The 18,278-nt window shown below is 40.1% G+C and overlaps 1 protein-coding gene across 12 annotated transcripts in view; it reads left to right on the forward strand.

The window, feature by feature from the left end:
* Positions 1-18,278, forward strand: part of Ppp1r9a (protein phosphatase 1 regulatory subunit 9A) — a 265,351-nt gene that overhangs the window by 145,460 nt on the left and 101,613 nt on the right. For all 12 annotated transcript variants that reach the window (XM_029534515.1, XM_029534538.1, XM_029534541.1 and 9 more), the window contains exons 3-4: positions 2,370-2,502; positions 12,570-12,690. In XM_029534515.1, the coding sequence (XP_029390375.1) occupies positions 2,370-2,502; positions 12,570-12,690 (254 nt within the window). The remainder of the gene's footprint in view (positions 1-2,369; positions 2,503-12,569; positions 12,691-18,278) is intronic.

The raw sequence follows: 18,278 nt of genomic DNA on the forward strand, positions 1-18,278 counted from the left end.
AAAAAAAAAAAAAAAATGCTGTCTGTCTGTGCATGTCCTGTGCCCAGTCTCTGTCTGTCTTTCTGATTCTCTGTCCGTGTCTCTGTCTCTCCTCTCTCTTCCCCCTGTCTGTGTATGTATGTGTCTTGAAATACATGTCCATTTTGTGCTTTAATATGTGGATCCTTGTTTATTGAATTATCTTCCCTTCCACAACACTTTTACTTTTGTCAGAGAAATTGAAGAATTGTTTTTGTAGAGGCGGTGGCTGGAGAGGTGGCTCAGCTGTTGAGAGCAGTGTTGTTCTTCTAAACTTCTTGAGTTTGCTTCCCGGAATCCATATAGGGCAACCGCTAACTGTCTGTGACTCCAGCTCCAGGGCATCTAATTCCTCTGGCTTCTATGGGCAGGCGCACATAGACACATATTCAAATAATGTTAACAAATAAAAATTAATTTTAAAAATTTACTCTGTACATCCCTCTGTCACATCAGGTATTGTATTCTACTCTGCTTTATTCGATCTGTGTCCCTCACGAGCAGCGCGTCAGTGCCCTTCCCAGTGTCTTGCACAACAGTGTTGAGTTGGTGTGCTAAAATTTGTTTGAATGAATACATTTTAATAAGCGACTACCAAAAGCTGGAAGTGAAAGATAAAAAGGGCTGAGAGAAAGTTATGAGTTTTGCAATTTGTTAGGGGCATAGAAAGCCTATTTTCTGTAAAGATGAGTAAAATCTAAGCTCCATCATGCAGCAGTGCTGCTGTGGTGAAGAAACCTAGTAGAAAGTAAAGCTCCAGGCATCACAAGCTCCCAAAATGGGATGCGATGGGAGAGCAGGTCAGGACAAGTCCCCTCAGGTGCAGAGCTGCTGAGGGCAGAGGTGTGAGGAGCGAAGCCCGTGGATAGCTTTATTGTGTGTATCTGTGCATGAACACTACGTCTGCACTCTTGGTTTATTCCAAACAAAAGCAGCACGGACCTCCCCAAATGCACTTTATGGAGAGCAGCGGGGCCAGTTGTGGAGGCATCGATGGATGCCTTTCCTCCATTGTTTTCTTTAGTCAGTCTGCTTCCTCTTTCACTTCTGGGTTTTAGTATACTTTCAAAAGCTTTTCACTAACAGATTGTAAGAGTTTGAGGGGAGACTTGTAGCACCTTCTCGGATGAAATTTAAGTGCTTAATAAATTTTGAATTGAATTGATAACGACAGCTTTTATTCTAGATATTGATTGCACTTAGTGATAGATACAGTCCATTCTCTCAAATACTCTTCAGTGTCCTGCGTGATTTGGTGGCCACTTTAGTTCCTTTGCAAATAGACACATTTATTATGGCTCTGTCTGAGGGCCACACATAGTCTTGTGAATGACTTAAGTTAGAAACAAAGGCGGTCAATATCTTGTTCGTTTTACAGCCTTTGAGCAATAGCTATTTTCTAGAGAGAGCCAATGTAAATTTAATTTAAATCTATATGCAAGTAAAATGGCGTACGGCAGATGAAAGGCACAGTTGTGCATGGTCCAGGACAGTGTAGAGTGGAAATCGATTTGGGTCATTCTGTGATTAAGATGTAATTATAGCATCGATATACTACACCCTTGGGGCTGGTATAATCCATACGATAGGGCAGGTTCAATCTTGGGGTTCAGTAAGATAGCTTTGATGTGCTTTACGCTAGTTTGATTAGGAAATAGTAAATCCTTTCCTTGTTAGTATATTCTGGATGACTAAAGGTTGATGAGTATTACTAATCACACAAGACACTCCATGGCCCTGTTCTTTCTTCAGTTATTGACAGTGATAAAGTGTCTCGTACCATTTTAATTTAGTAAGTTACTTTTATTTGCATTCATTTTTCCTTTTCCTAACGTCTTGAATAATTTTAAATATCAAATGATTGTTAGGAGAGAAGTATCAGCGACTGGGGAGAGGGGTCACTAGGTTGGAGAGCAAGGCTAAGGACCTGAGTTCAAATCCCCAGAAACCATATAAAAAGCCAGGCACAGCCCACATGTAATCCCAGAAATATAGGTGAGCAGAAACAGGGCTTTGTGGACTTGCAGGCTGGCAAATCAGCTCCAGTTTGAGTGAGAAACCCCGCCTCAAGGGAGTAAAGAGAGTGATGTGCTTCTGTGTATTTTCTGTGAGCATCTCACATGCCACATACATGCGCAAGCACACAAGAGACACACAGGCATGCACTCAACATATAAAATACATTCATTTTCAGATGCATACATACATACTTATGCGAATGAACGTACTCAGAAAGTTTTTTAAAAGAACCGGAAATATGTCATTGTGCTTGTTTTGTCGTTAAATTTTGTAGTTTGATACTGACCGGCACCTTTTCTGTATGACCATTTGTTCTTGGCCTTTTACTCTAGGTTTTCAACACATACTCCAATGACGACTATGACAGGAGAAACGATGATGTTGACCCTGTGGCCGCATCTGCTGAGTATGAGCTTGAAAAGCGAGTAGAAAAGCTGGACCTTTTCCCGGTGGAACTGGAGAAAGGTACACGAGATTCCAGTGTGTGCGTCTTCATGTCTGAGCTAGTCACACGCATGACTCTCCCAGAGGGTAGCTCGTTTCTAAGAATTGAGTAAAGTTGTAACTTTCTCAGAAGTTTACCAGGTTTCAAAATGAGTTGATGCAGATTTTGAGTCAATAGTTTACAAAATGATGCCCCCATCTCACCAGCTTCCACACAACCCAACCCAGTTCCGCTCTCTGGCTGGGATGCGGGTGGAGGTGCTGGCTGGTTTTCTGTCAACTTGACACAATGTAGAGTCACTCGAGAGGAGGAAGCCTCAGTTGAACTAGAAACTTAAGCAGGGAAGGAGCTGATGCGGAGTCCATGAATAGATGCTGCTGATTGTCTTGCTCCTCATGTCTTGCTCAGCCTGCTTTCTTATAGAACCCAGGGCCACTCATGATAGGCTGGACCCTCCCACATCAATTTATTATTATTATTATTATTATTATTATTATTATTATTAGTAGTAGTAGTAGTAGTGGTAGCAGTATTTTCCCGAGACAGGGTTTCTCTGTATAGCCCTGGCTGTCCTGGAACTCACTCTGTAGACCAGGCTGGCCTTGAACTCAGAAATCCGCCTGACTCTGCCTCCCAAGTGCTGGGATTAAAGGCAAGGGCCACCACGCCCAGCCTCAATTATTAATTAAGAAAATCAGGCGTTCCTATCTGGGTTTTGCTGATGAGCTGTGATGTTGAAGTGTAAACCAAATAAACTCTTTCCTTTGAAAGTTGCTTTTGTCATAGGAATAGTGACCCAAACTGAGACAAATTGGTACCAGGATCACGCTGTGACACACCTGCTCAATTATTTTTGGGAGGATTGTGAAAGGAGTTTCAAACATTGGGCTAGAAAAGCAATAGTAACCCAAACTAAGATGGGGTGTGTGTGTGTGTGTGTGTGTGTGTTATTACTTTGTTGGTGTTACTGGAAGGGCTGGTGAAGGTTAAAGCCTACAGGAGGCTGATTTTGAGGGAAAGGTTTGAAGTTTTCTGGTTCGGGGTAGAGAGGTAGTCACACCATTTCAGAATATAGTGATGACGGGAAGTCTCTCTGGGAACTTGGAGTGAAGATTTGGAGGAAGACGGTGAGATGCAAAACCTTCAAACAGAAATGTTCTATTCTGTGTCTCTGAGAAGACTGAAACAGAAGGACGAAGAAGAAGCAGCAGACACTTTTGCCTTGAGTTTTCCTCTTGGAATGATGGCCTGCCTGCTACAGAAGCATTTGGTGCCTGGAGCAGATGGCTGTGCTTGGGTGCAGCCTGGAACTGGGTTGTGCCCTGTGAGCAGAACACTGACAGATCCGAGAAGCCTTCAGAATGGGGGCAGATAGTCAGACCCTTGAAAAGTCAAAAGAAACGGAAGTCACTACAGATAGTAAACACTGGCTTTAAAAAGACATTCTTCATCACATTACCAACAGGAAATTCATGGATTTCCAAGTGAAAAATTTGGCTACAGACGTTGAGGTGACAAGCATGACTATTGAGACTCACTTTGGTGACCTAGGAGGTCCAGAGGAAGAAATGTCCCCAAACCCATTCCAAGTGACTGCAAATACCCAAGAGAACCAGGAATAGCACTGATAAATGAAGTGTAGACAACAGAAGGGAAACAGAACTGTGAAGGAGTTACACAGTTATTAATAGGAGGAGGAGGAGAAAATGCCGAATCAAAAATTAAATCATACGATGACTGCTCCGTCTTCCACTAAGTATGGCCCACTACTCCAGTTGATGGACACGTTCATTCTGAAACAGAGTGATGCTCTCATTTTTGTATATTTAAAAATATACATTAAGGGTCTTATGAAATGCGGCTAGTGTGTCTCACATTGCTGATAAGAGCCAAGCTTGAGAAAAGCCCAAGTATTTATGAGAGGTGTGACAGCTCATAAATAGTCAGTGACCAACTGTGATCGCAGTTCATGCAGCAGTGTGTGTGACCTCTACAGACATCAGGTTGAGGATGCATAAAGAGGAAACCACAGAGGCCACTCAGCTCTGCTTCCAACTGACTTGAATTTCAAACCCAGGGAAAACTGAACAGCATATAACTGAAGGCCATGAGATACACAGGGGAGTAGTTGCTATTTCTTTATTAAGTTGCTGTTTTCAGAGGAATGATGGGTAAAATAGTTACATGGTCAGCAAGAGTTAGGGAAAGCTGGGGCAGGTGCAGAAGCTGCCTACACTTGCTGTTGCTTCTGTGTTTGATAGGGTAAGGCTTTTGTTTACCTTTCTTCCTATAGCCCAGGTAGCCCTTCAATTCTGTAGTATCTCTGACAGGTGATCCTCCTGCCTCAGCATACAAATCCTAGGTTCATAAGCCTCTTCTACTTTGTGTATGTTTCCCAGTTTGCTCTTGGGGTCTGAGACATGGTTTCACTAGCCCAGGCTGACCTTGCATTGCTGATTCTCCTCTCTGCCTCTGGGATTACAGTGCCAGGCCTGCCTACTCTCTTTTTTAAACATATTTCACAGACTAACTGTTGAATACACTATACTGTATGCATATATTTCACTTTAAATTTAAAGTGGAAAAATTAACTAACCAAAGGAAATAAAGCTATTCAAAGTTTCACTACATTTCTTTCACAAGTAGATCTAACAGGCAGAGTACAAATTAGGAGTAGATTAATAAAAGCCAATCCACTTAAGGCTGTCTATGAAGGCAAAGCACACAGCTGAGAGAAAACAAGATTGTTTTTTGAAGGAAGAGCAATCTTATATTCAAACAAAAATTAGAATATTAGTACTATCATGAGAATCTGGAAACTATAAAATTCTTAGATACATATTTGACAGAAAATTGAAGCTATTATTACCATCTGTCTTGGAAAGGGATATTTTTTTCATGTAAAAAGCCTTACTCAAAATAAAAGTTACATTAGTGTCTTTCTTTAAAATAAACATTTTAGAAAAAAGTCATTGTCTGTGAAATCAGAAGGTTCAGATGTTTTTATTTTAAGGTTTTTCAAAAACTGTAGATGAAAAAGCTAACACTGTGGTTAGCTGTACATTTTAAAATGTCTTTCAGGTGTTTAAGAAGTCCTAGGATAGAAAATTACAAAGTTAACTTGACCCAGTGGGAAATTCCGCAGCAGGTGTAATAAGCGCTAAAGAGAGAGAAAGAAAAGAAAAATAAAAACTGACTCTCAATCATATAAATATTCCTATGAAAATCTGTCTGTCCAAAAGCTTGTTCTTCATAACTTGACTTTTAATAATTTAATAACTATCTGCTATGTGATGTTTAACAGATTTTTTTCCTTAGTGTACAAAGATTATGTTTCCCAAATCTAATCTGGACAATTTCAGATAGTTGCCAGCTATCAACTTTTTGTCTTAACCAATGCAAAACACAAGTGGTGAGAAACGTGAGCAGATAAATAAATGTATTACGTGCATGGCTGGTGCTGCCGTCAGTCTGGACTTCTACAAAGCAGGATGGTTTAGGGAAGGTGAACCGACAAAAGCATATCCTTCTCCCTCTTCTTCTCCTCTTCCTCCCTCCTCCTCTTCCTCTACTTCCTCTTCTTCCTCAAAAGGAAACAAGAAAACCCTCAGCACACGCTGTCATCACTGCGTGGTTTTCACATAGTGTCTGCACTTCGCACAGCAGCAGGGACTGTTGGAACTATGAAATGTCACTGACCTATCATCAAACATAGGCATAAAGTTGAAGAGTTGAAAAATACTCAAAACAACAAAAAACCCAAACCTGCCTAGCCCTGCTCCCCAAGCTGGGAGGATTTGGTCGCTGATAACAGAGTGTCTGGCAGTGTGTCTCACAACAAAGATGACCCCTCCGAGGGAGTTGGCGATCATACACTGCTGACCAGGCAAGTCACCACTGTGGATGACAACTTAGTTTACCGCTTCAAACCTCAGCAGTTGCCTTAATCAAAGAGCATTAACAGTGAATTGTCTCCTATGTGCCAGTGTGGAGGTAACTGTACTTGAGTCAGGAATTTCAGTTTCAGAGTTGGTTTTCTTTACCTGTGAATGCTCGTGCTGACAGCAGAGTGCACCCCTGCTTCCGTCATGCTGCCTTCTATAAGGTTGGAAATTTCAAAGTGTTAACATAAAAATGAAAATGATAAAACCCAGTGCAGAGGAGCAAAAGGACTCATCCTCCTAATCACCAGGCAGTCTGTGATGACAGAATGTGCTCTTAGGACAAGGGAGCCACTGACTGCCGACCCGCTTACTGAAGACTACCTTTATAAGTGAAGGTCCCTTTAAAAGTGCCAAGTCACTTCTAAAGGTGAAGGCAGCACAAGCCCCATGTTGGGGACATGCCTGTCACCCCAGCACATGGTGGCAGAGGCATCTGAAATTCAGGTCCATCTTAGGCTGCTAACTAAATAACTTTTCAAATCTCAAAAGAAAATAGACAAGACAGGGAGAAAATATAAATCCAACAAAATCAGTGGCATTAAGAAAAGAAAATTGTGGGTCTGGAGAGATGGCTCATTGGTTATGAGCACTGACTGTTCTTCTGAAGGTCCTGAGTTCAAATCCCAGCAACCACATGGTGGCTCACAACCATCTGTAATGAGACCTGATATCCTATTACGGAGTGTCTGAAGACAGCTACAGTATACTTATATATAATAAATAAATAAATCTTTTTTTAAAAAAAAGAAAAGGAAATTGTAAAGTAAATAGTGCAAAGGCTTTTCACTGACTGGATCCGCCTTTTGACAGTTCTGACTGAAGAACACCAAAGGCAAAGAAAGGCAAATTAGCCACGTGTAGTAAATACATACAAATGTGTAGCATGAGTGTTGTCAGGCCCTGAACTTCTCTGACACACGTAATGTGTACCTAGAAATGATTTATTTTCTAACAATGGGAATTATCCAAATTAACAGATTGGCGAGTTGCCTTAACAGCATTTGGAATGGTATCTATTATATAAAACACGAAACATTTCATTAGGATAATGTCTACAGGTAAACCACGGAAGAGCTTACTTGAAAAGGTGCCTATATATAAAATGTGGACATGCTTGGTGAGGATGGTATTTACAGATGTGCTTCAGACCCAAATGGCTCCATTGCTCGCAAAGGACACACAAAACCAGTGTTGTTTTGACCCTTTTGTTTCAGATAAAATGAAGATTAAGAGTTTTTTCACCCATAATTACTATTTAAAAAAACAAAGGCTATCGTACCAACTTCAACCTTTAGAATTGCAGGTGAAATAAATTATCAAACATGGAAACATCTACAGAGGCTGTGTGAGAGAAAATGGGTTTTTAGATATGAGAAAAAAGGCTTAGCCCTCTGTTAGCAAAGTTAACGCCATGAAACTTGGAGAAGACTGTAGTCATAGAGAATTGTGTTTGAAAAACAGTTTAAAACCTTCAAATTAGCATGTGATAGACACTACCTATAAATCTTGCAAAGTGCACGTCACAGAAGCAGTGGAGTCCTACTTTAAGTCCAGAAAGCAGGGGAAACAAATCACCTAAGGTCAGAAGACAAACTTGGAATGCAATTTAAGTGATATAACCAGTATAAAGAAGAAAAGATGAAGTTTGCATAACATCTCCTCGTGCTGACCTGTCCGCATCCATACTTGGTGAGTCAGGCTTCTGTGACTGAAACACAGCTCCTGAGGTAACGCTGAGAGGCGAGCTGACTTCAGTGTGCGCTTTCAGACCGTGGCAGGCCGCCATGCTTTGGGGCCTGTGGTAGGGCAGTAGAATGGAGCGTGTGACAGAGGGAGCTGCTCCCTCTTGACAGCCAAGAAGCAGAAGAGGGAGGCAAGGGTCCAGGTTCCTTGTTCTCTTTAAGGTCACAGCCTAACTTCACCTTTTAGGCCCTGACTCCTAAAGTTCTGCCATCTCAGAGGCAAGGTGAGGACTGAGTCTGCCCAGCACATGAGCCTTTAAGGGACGTGTAGCCAAATCATAACACTCTCTGTCTTATCTCGGAGACACAAGTTTATTTTTTTAAATATTAGAATTGCTAAGATTCTGCCTCAAGAACCAAAAGGTGCTAATAGCTTTTCCCAGGATGGAGAGATGGCTCAATGGTTAAGAGCACTGACTGCTCTTCCAGAGGTCATGAGTTCAGTTCCCTGCAACCACATGGTGGCTCACAACCATCTGTAATGGGATCCAATTCCCTTTTCTGGTGTGTCTGAAGACAACTACAGTGTACATAAAATAAATAAATCTTTAAAAAATAGTTTCTGTCATTATTTATATACATAACTTGAGAGTAAAATGGGAAATATTTTATTTACAGTAACAGAAAAATATTGATTATATTTATTAATTAAAATATGGGATTTATCTATATTTTTATTTATATAAAGTCATCAAATATTTTGCTGGGTATGGTGACTCATTTCTGTAATCTCAACCCATGTAAGTCTAAGGGAAGAGAACTGTCCTGAGTTCACGGCCAGTCTGAAGTGCTCAGGGGCTCCAGAGCAAGTATCCATGTTCATAGATAGAGTGGCACTGTCTCAAACCCAAAGGGGGAAATGTAAGCCTTAAGAAAATGGGGGATTTACTATATTCCTTAATAGGAAGGCTCAGGATACTCTCTTTATTCATTTCTTTAAATTCAGTGCAATACAGACAGAACTGTCAACAAAGTTAAGTTATAAGAGAGTGTTGTATAAAATAATAATATATTTTATACAGAAACATTCAGGTTTGAGGAAGTATAAGAATATGGAAAGTTTAATTTGCCAAATATCTCAATCTATTATAAAGCTTTGATACTCAGAACAAATGATATTTATAGTGGTTAGTCAGTGGAAAATAACTGAAAATACAGGAGGAGATATTAATAGAAGAGAGCATTTATTATGAAATACACTCTGTCATAACTCATCATCTATCTAAAATACAAAGTTTAGCACCTTTATTGTATCATGTATAAGAAAGTCTAAACAAATTGAATGCTAAAAATTAATGATACTATATTTGAAGAAAATCTACAATATACATCATCTAGGGTGTTGGGAAAACCCAATCCAAAACAGTAAACCAGAAGTTAGAAAAGTTAAAATATCATTTTGATTATGTGGAGTCTTAACCTGATAATGGCAATTTTGTCAGAAAAAATAAAAACAATAAAAAATATGAAAAACTGTCTGCATTATTGATAACAAAATTGATATCTGTTATATTCTAAGGATCTTTGTAAATCTTCATAACAAAGAGAAAAATTCAATAGAAAAACTGGCATTTTACAGGAAAGGACATCTACTAACCCAGAGTCCTTGGAGACAGGCTCAAATCTCATGGGCAACATAAGGAATGTTGTAGCAGCAAGCACCTCTTTCCTGAGAGGAAGCAAGACTAGACCTCGGGTCAGGCGACGGCATCTTCTGTAATGTGAGGGCCTTGCTGTTTTTTCCTGACTGCTTTGTCTACTTAGTGGTTTTGCTTGTCTCAGGGAATGTGCAGAGGAAGAAAGACCAGTGCTCCGGGTCACTACTGAGTTCCTTATAAAAATTTTATATTAATTATATGTATTACATCTTTGGCAAGAGGGACTGTTGTATGTGTTGAGGTACACATGGGGAGATCAGAAGAAATCTTGCTAGGGAGTCTGTTCTTTCCCTCTACTCTGTGGGTCCTGGGACTTGAACCTAGGATGTCAAGCTCGGGAGTGAGCACCCTTACCTGTTGAGCAGTCTTGCTGGTCCAGTCCTGGGCTCTTGACGAAAGTTGGTGGTTTCCAAACTTCACTTGTGTGTGGCAGTCCTCCCTGTGAACAGAGAGGAGCTGAGGTGCTCGGAGCATCCTCTCCTTAAGATTATTGTTCCCTTCCATCCATGTTTGACCCTTGAGTTGTTCATTTCTTCTTGGAGGAAGTCTGCACGAGAATTCAAGGTGACTCAAACTAATGTTACTTTTCCTGAAACGGGCTCTATAGATCAAAAAATGTAAGTAGCTTTCTAGTTAGATCAGTAAGAGGTCCTATGGAAAGAAGAAAGGGGATGTTAAGAAGGCCAGAGTCCAGGCGGGAAAGTAGGATTTCAAGCCAATGAATAATTTCCAGGATTATTTAAGTTCAGGATACTTGTAGAGATCCAGTGGCAGCCTTGGGATTTGCTGAACACCTTTAACACTTATAGTTTACCAGGCAGTCATTATCATAAAGAGAACCCCTGCAAGGACAGTGAGCAGGAATTCAGTGAAATGCTGATTCCCCAGAGCTCTTCTGTGAAGGGAACAGGAAGGGAGATGGCGTTCATGCATGTAGATCTGTCTACAGAACCATCTCAAGCAGAGCACAAGGATAGGCTCCGGATCCATCTGCTATGAACACATCATTTGAAGGAACACATTCGCTGCAGAAGAACTCCAGGCGCATCCTAAGTGTGAGCCAGGAAACCAGTGCTTTACCTTAATACCCACGCAAAATTTCTTTTAGGATGGATGAGAACCATGTACCTGACCAATACACAAGTCCCTCCTCCTACCCACTGCTGTCCAAGCACAAGAGAACTTGAGGCGAAATTCCCACAGTGTGCTGAATGTTGGAAAATCCTCCTGACCAAGTTTAGGCTGTTTATACAAGAGGAACGATTTGAAGGAAGTAAATATAGAAAAGTTGCATATTTGCAAACACCCTGATGTAATGGGTTAGAACTGTCTTCAGTGATCACTCACACATTAGAGGATTCTCATGTTCTCCACTTGGGGACATTACAGTGTCTGCAGTCAAAGTGGACATGGCTTTACTTCATATCAGAAAGCTCGTGCAGGGAAGACACAACCACAGCCAGAGTCCACAGCAAAGCCAACGTATCAGCTTGTTGCTAACAGCGTCTCGGAAACAAATGTAGGAGAAAGACAGGGTTTTCTACACAGACTTGGAACCAAGTCACCATAAAGGCAGTTGCTGGTGATAAGATAGAATCACCGAGGCCGGTCCTCCTCTGAAGCACTTGGGGAACAGAATAATAGCAATTGTTGAAAATTATTTTAAATGCATTCACTTGGATGTGTGGATGAGCGTCCCTTTAATGATCTGTAGCTGTTGATTAACTAGTATCTATTTTTTTATGCTGCTGATAAATCATGATTACAAAGACTTTGAGGTTACCAGAAAAATAACCTTGAAATGCTAACAAAATCTTTTTATTTTATTTGTGGTGAATTGTATTTGCTCATGGAAAGGACAAATGTAAATGTGAATTAGCACATGATTTGTATGTGAATTTGAAATATAACTTTCAGTATTGCTTACAAGGCCAATAAAATGGATATAAAAGTGACAGATTGTTAATAGAGAAGTGATTTAATATACTATGATATATCATCATGAAATATTATGCAGTCACTAGAAATGACTTGTCTATAAAAGTTTATCCGCAAGGTATCATTAATTTTAAACATGTGATGCAGAGAAAAATGAAGTGCTATTTGTGTAAAGGAAAAAATAAAGCAATCTACGTGAGTGTGTGTCTGCCTGTGTGTGTATGTATATACATGTAGGTGTGCAGAGGGATGCATTGTAACTGATGAGTATAGATGCTTCTGTAGGAGCATAAAGGAGTTACTCACATATCCAATCTGTATTTTTCTTTTCTTTTTTCTTTTTTTTTTTTTTTTTTTTTTTTTGTGCTAGACTTCAAGTTCTGGTGTAAGTCACAGAAAGAAGGAAAATGCTCAACTGAGCCAACTGCATGCTTCATGCAATCTTCTAAAGAGAAGTCGATAGTAAAAAAGGAAAGATGAAATTCCAATTAACTAAGGGTCACTTTTATTTAAAATTATAAAGGTTGCTGAATGTATGTTTTCTCACGACTAAGGTAGTGCATAGGGTATTCAGGGATTCTGTGAAATCTATTGATTATTTAAAACTAAATTATTGCCTTTCCTGGTACCACACTATATAACCAACAGCAGCAGAAAAATGTCTGGATCTGTTGAACCATTTGAGGACTCTCTCTTTGGAAACAAACCTATCATTCGCCCTGTGCGCAGCGAAGAACAAACCTTGCCAGCCACATCAGCCCTTAGAACAGGACACACTCAGCAGCTCACTGTCTTCTTCTCCTAGATGAGGACGGGCTGGGCATAAGCATTATTGGAATGGGCGTTGGTGCTGATGCTGGACTGGAGAAGCTGGGAATATTTGTCAAGACAGTGACTGACGGAGGTGCTGCTCAGCGGGATGGCAGGTGAGCTGGGTACTGCGGAGGGAGAACTGAATCCCAGGAACTACTGCATGTTTCTGTCAGAATGTATGATCTTTCTTCTTTTGATTAACAAAAAATTCTTTTTTTTTTTTTTAAGTATTTCTCAGAAGCCAGGAGAATGTGAAAACACTTGAACTACTTTCTTATTGGTAGCAAAATATCTATGCACTAAATATCTGTCTGTTTGTCTGTCTGTCTGTCTGCCTGCCTGCCTGCCTTTGTTTCTATCCATTCACGTACTTACTCAGTGTGAAGTGAGCTGTATGTACTATGATCTAAGAACACGTCTTGGGAAAGTTGGCATATGACTTTACTTCAGAAATATTAAAATGAATAATAATAATTCTGGTGCTCCTGAAAATGTCAGAGGTGGGGAGAGAACTTAAGAAGTCAGTTCTACCCTGAGGGGAGTTCTAGAGACTGGTGTCCCTCCACATCTTCTCCTATGGAGAAACCTGCTAGGGTAGTGATTGGGATCTTAGAAGGAGATTTCCTCATGAGCAGAGGCTGTAGCCTGCACGCATGGTTTGGGTTAATGTTTTAGCTTACATCAGCTCAGCGATCATGCAGCTTTAACATAAACATTAAGCAAACTGGAAAACAAAGGACTAACAATAGAAATGAGCAATGACCCAAAATTCTGACAGTGGAATTCAGAGAACATCATTTTACGTTTGATTACGTATTGCTTCACCTTCTTCTCAGGAAGCCTGTGAGTCCTGGGTCTCTGTTGAGACTCATTCTGTCTGCCATTACCCTAATACCTGTTGGTATACATGAGGTTCCTAAGGGGCAGGGAACACACTTAATTCACTTACTTACTTGCTTATTTGAGACAGGGCCTCAAGAAAGGTCCCGAGTTAATAATGGAAAGTATTGGCACCAGTACAATAGTACTAAAAGAAGCCCTCTGGTTTCCATATGTGTGGACATGATTACATACATATAAAAACACAATACAGAATAAATAAATCAACAAAAATTTAAGTTGAGTTTAGTGGCACACACCTTTAATCCCAGCACTTGGTAAGCAGAGGCAAACAGATCTCTGAGTTCAAGTCCAGCCTGGTCTACAGAGCGAATTCCAGTACAGTTAGAGCTACACAGAGAAACCATGTCTCAAAAATAAATAAATAAATAAATAAATAAATAAATAAATAAATAAATAAATAAATCCAGCCTGGTCTACAGAGCGAATTCCAGTACAGTTAGAGGTACACAGAGAAACCATGTCTCAAAAATAAATAAATAAATAAATAAATAATAAAATAAAATTTAAAATAGGAACTATTACTAACATTATGTAATTCTTAGAAGAGGCCCCTTTCTTCAAGTGAATTAAACTTTTAAAATCTACCTTATTTGTAAAAATCATTTCGGAGCTCTAGGAGATAATTCTTACAGTTAGTATCAAGCAAAACTAAATGATTTTTGTGTAACCTTTTAGGTGAATTGGCACAAATAAAGATACAAAGAAACTGGCTGCATTCAGCTCTCTCTCTTGGATCTGCTGTCAATTATAGGCTATCTTATATTTTTCATTTGTCTTAAAAATTAAATTTGATTTCTCTTAACCCATTTACTTTTTTGTTGTCCTGCATTGTTTCATTATTTATACTGATATTAGCTCTTTCCTTGGGGCGTTGGGATGTTGCGTTTGGATCTGGACCTTCACATGCATTGAAATGTGCTGAACCTCATTACTGTTGCCTCTGCTGGTGTCCCTGCCTTTCAGTGTTGGTTGACTGTTGACAGACCTGGTGAAGTAGAGTGTCCCCAACCCCCTTCACAGCAGTATTATGCCGACAGATAACTTTCTGAACCTTAGCCGACCCCAGAGTAGCCCTGGTTCTGAGTCAGTGCTGAGGCCTCAGCAGCTGGAAAGAAAGGCTGGAGAGCACAGATGCTGCTGCCGCTGTCTGGAGGTGTGCATGGCCGCCTGGACCCCGCTCAGCCTCCCTGGCTCTTTTCTGGGGCAAGATGCATACTTCTTTCTAGTGTCCTGACTGCTCCCTGTCAGACTTCCTTTAGCTGTTTATCACCTGGACTACTGCTGATAAAGTCTCTCTAGATGACAATTTTTCTCTTCCCCTCTAAAGTATTTTCTACAACCATTTTTCTTCTTCTTTCGTGTGTGTGTGTGTGTGTGTGTGTGTGTGTGTGTGTGTGTGTGTGATGCATCATGTTTACACAGGCACATGAAAGGAATTAGGGCATGCCATAAATCCTGGTTTTCCACTCATAAGTTAATTATATTGTTAGACATGGTAGGTTTTCTGTGGAAGTATGGCTGCGTGTATTACTTCTCCTGTGTCCCTTGCATTTGAGAGAATTTCCTTTTGGCCTTCGATTGTAGGCTGTAGACGCTCCAGGTTAGATGCTTCAGCTTCTCCTACCTTTGCTTAATAAGAAGTCACTCTTGTAATGCTTCATCTGAGGAGGGCATTTCAGGTTGATTCCCTATTCATTAGAAAAATGTTAGCATCATTCTTATATTGTCAGTTATATTCAGTGCTAGTTTGGGGTAATAAGGAACATGTCTGGGGTGAATGGTAAAGAACTCAAAGACTTTGCAGCATTCCTCCCCACCCCATCCCCCAGATGCCCCCCTCCACTGTGTTGCTGGGCACTGACATTGCCTCCATTAGGAACTCTTCAGTCAGGACAGCTTTGTTTACTAAGTTCAGTAAAGCAAGACTCTTCTTGCCACAGCCTTGTTCCTTGTCTGGGTTGATTCCTGAAATTGGCCAGGGGAAGTGCTCTGCCTCTGTTCTGACCAGAGAATATGAATGAACTTGCCTCCCCCTCTTTTAAAGCTGACAGCTTTTACCTTTTCACTTAAAGGAAGCCCAGGATTTATCTTTGTCATATTTTAATTGTCTTCTGACTCTGAGGTACAAGACTGCCTTGTGCTTCCTGGCCAGTGTTAACTACAGCAAGACATACTTGGCCTGTGGTGCTGTGGGTGACTAGCAGGCAGGGTGCACTCACAGTGTGCAGTGGATGGTTCTCAACCTGGCAGGACAGACGGAGAGAACAGATTTCATCATGTAACTTTGAAAGACATGCGGTTTGAAAGTTTGGAGTTATTTATTTCTCTAATTCTCCACTAAATACTTTCAGACAGCAGATGCTCATGTGTAATTGAGAGCACGGAGAGTAAGATCATAGATAAGGGGGTGCATCTCTACAGCCTGGGGTGTTTATTTTATTCATCAAGGAAATATTTGTTGAATGCTTACATTGTAAGAGCAGTGATCTGAACTCTCTCTGTTTTACCTTATTTGTTCCTGCTAATAATGTTGATTTAATATGTATTTTATTGCTCCTGCTGTATATAAAAGGAAGCTAAAGTTTCTTTTGTATACTCACAAGGAAGTGTTGGAGTCTGACTGTAAACCCATAGTGTCTAGCTCCACAGTGGGCATTAAGTAACACATTATAGTTTAGCATGCAGTTCATTTTCACAGTCCAATTTAAAGATGTGTGTGTGTCTGTAACTTACAGATTTTTTGGCATATTTTTTATTTCAAGATGGAGATCATATCAAGATTTTTTTGTTTTGTTTTTTGTTTTTTTGTTTTTCGAGACAGGGTTTCTCTGTATAGCCCTGGCTGTCCTGGAACTCACTTTGTAGACCAGGCTGGCCTGGAAATCAGAAATTCGCCTGCCTCTGCCTCCCAAGTGCTGGGATTAAAGGCCTGTGCCACCACGGCCAGCTCAAGATTTTGATATACAAAATATCAGGAACATCTCTGATTATTTTGAAACCAATCCCTAGAAGTAGATTGACTGTGTCAGTGTGTGTTACATGTGAAATGTTTCAGAAACATTGCTAACGTGCTCCTTAGAAGCACCAGTCACTTTATGCTCTCCTGAGCAGAACTCCTGCTATACCTGATTCACACTGAAGATTGTCATATAGTAAATCTTTAATAATGTGAATATCATGGCATAATTGCTATTCAGTATTTAACTTTTCCTGAACACTTGTTCTTAACAATGCTTTTAAATTATTTTACTTCATGTGCATGTATGTTTGCCTGTGCACTGCATATATATGCATGTACTTACAGAAGCCAGAAAGCATTGTGTTTCCTGGGAAGGGATGTGGGTGCTGGGAACTGAGCCGAGCTTATCTCCAAAAGTGAGTGCTCTCAGCTGCTGAAGCTTGTCTTCAGCCCTTTTCTTCAGGCTTTTGTTTTTTTTGTTTTTGTTTGTTTTTTTGTTTGTTTTTTTGGTTGTTTTGTTTTTGAGGCAGGGTTTCTCTGTATAGCCCTGGCTGTCCTGGAACTCTGTAGACCAGGCTGGCCTTGAACTCAGAAATCCGCCTGCCTCTGCCTCCCAAGTGCTGGGATTAAAGGTATGTGTCACCACTGCCCGGCTCTTCAGACCTTTTAAAAAGGTTCCCTCATCACCCGTATTTCTATTTTTTTAAATAAAGTATTTGCTGTGGTTTTTTGTTGTTGATTTCTTTTATTTGAAGTATGTTATTTACCAGTGTTTCAGTGAGATCCTACAGAAATAAGTGGCCCATACCAACTGTGTCCACTACTTAACTAACAGAAACCTCTTCCTTGCTTCTCCATTTTGGCAACAAAATCATTAAATACAACTAACAAAATTAAGTGGGACTGTAACCTTAAAATATGTTAAAGTCTGTGTTTACTCCGTACTGGTAACATTGTATCAAACTTGTTGTTAAAAACTTCTGGCCCCCTGTATTGCTTTCTTCTTAGTCCGTTGGTTTATTTTTAATGACAGTCTAGGAAAGACTCAAATTCATGTTTCAAACATGGAATATGTAGAACCTGTTTGGCAACCTGATTTCTATCAAGGTCAGCATAAAACACACTGAATTTTGTTTTCCCCTTTTCTCTGGTTTCCTTTAATTAGATCAGAAACCATTATTTTATGTACTGACACTGCTCTACATTATTTTCATGTAAAACTCACTATTCCTCTTTTGTCTTCATTTATTTCACCCATACATTCTCATTATATTGTGTATTTCTTTCTCTGGAATGCCACAAGGGCTTGGGTGTTCGAGTTCATGGCCTAGGCTGTATCCGTAGGCCCAATTTTGGATGTATTCATTGATATCTGTTAAACTGCTTTAAGCTGATGGTCCCCAGTTTTTTGTCCTAAGTGTCTTAAAAAAAAAAAAAAAAAGTATTGTATTGTGTGACCTTGGGAGCAGAAGGGCCTGTTTGTTTTCTCTTTTCAGTCAGGAAGGTTGTTTTCCTATCTGTGGTAGCTTTCTTCCTTGACCTTCCTGCATATCTCATCCCGAATACTGATGACACAAACTGCAGTGTATTGACGTGTGCAGTCTGTAAGATACAATGAAAAGGCTCTGACTTATTCTGATTGTTTCCTAATCAAGGCAGTACACACCACGGATCTACCTAAGGAGTAATTCTTACAGTAATTTGTGGTCAAAACATCAAGGTCTTCTACAAAATAAGAACTAAGAAAATTGAACTGAAATCATTGGACAGAAGCATGTGGATAGACATTTCAGAAATAGAACAGTATCAATGCTCTACAGAGGTGGGTGCCAACTGTGC

This window comes from Mus pahari, chromosome 2 (genome assembly GCF_900095145.1).
Source record: "Mus pahari chromosome 2, PAHARI_EIJ_v1.1, whole genome shotgun sequence".
Classification (NCBI taxonomy): Eukaryota; Metazoa; Chordata; class Mammalia; order Rodentia; family Muridae; genus Mus; species Mus pahari.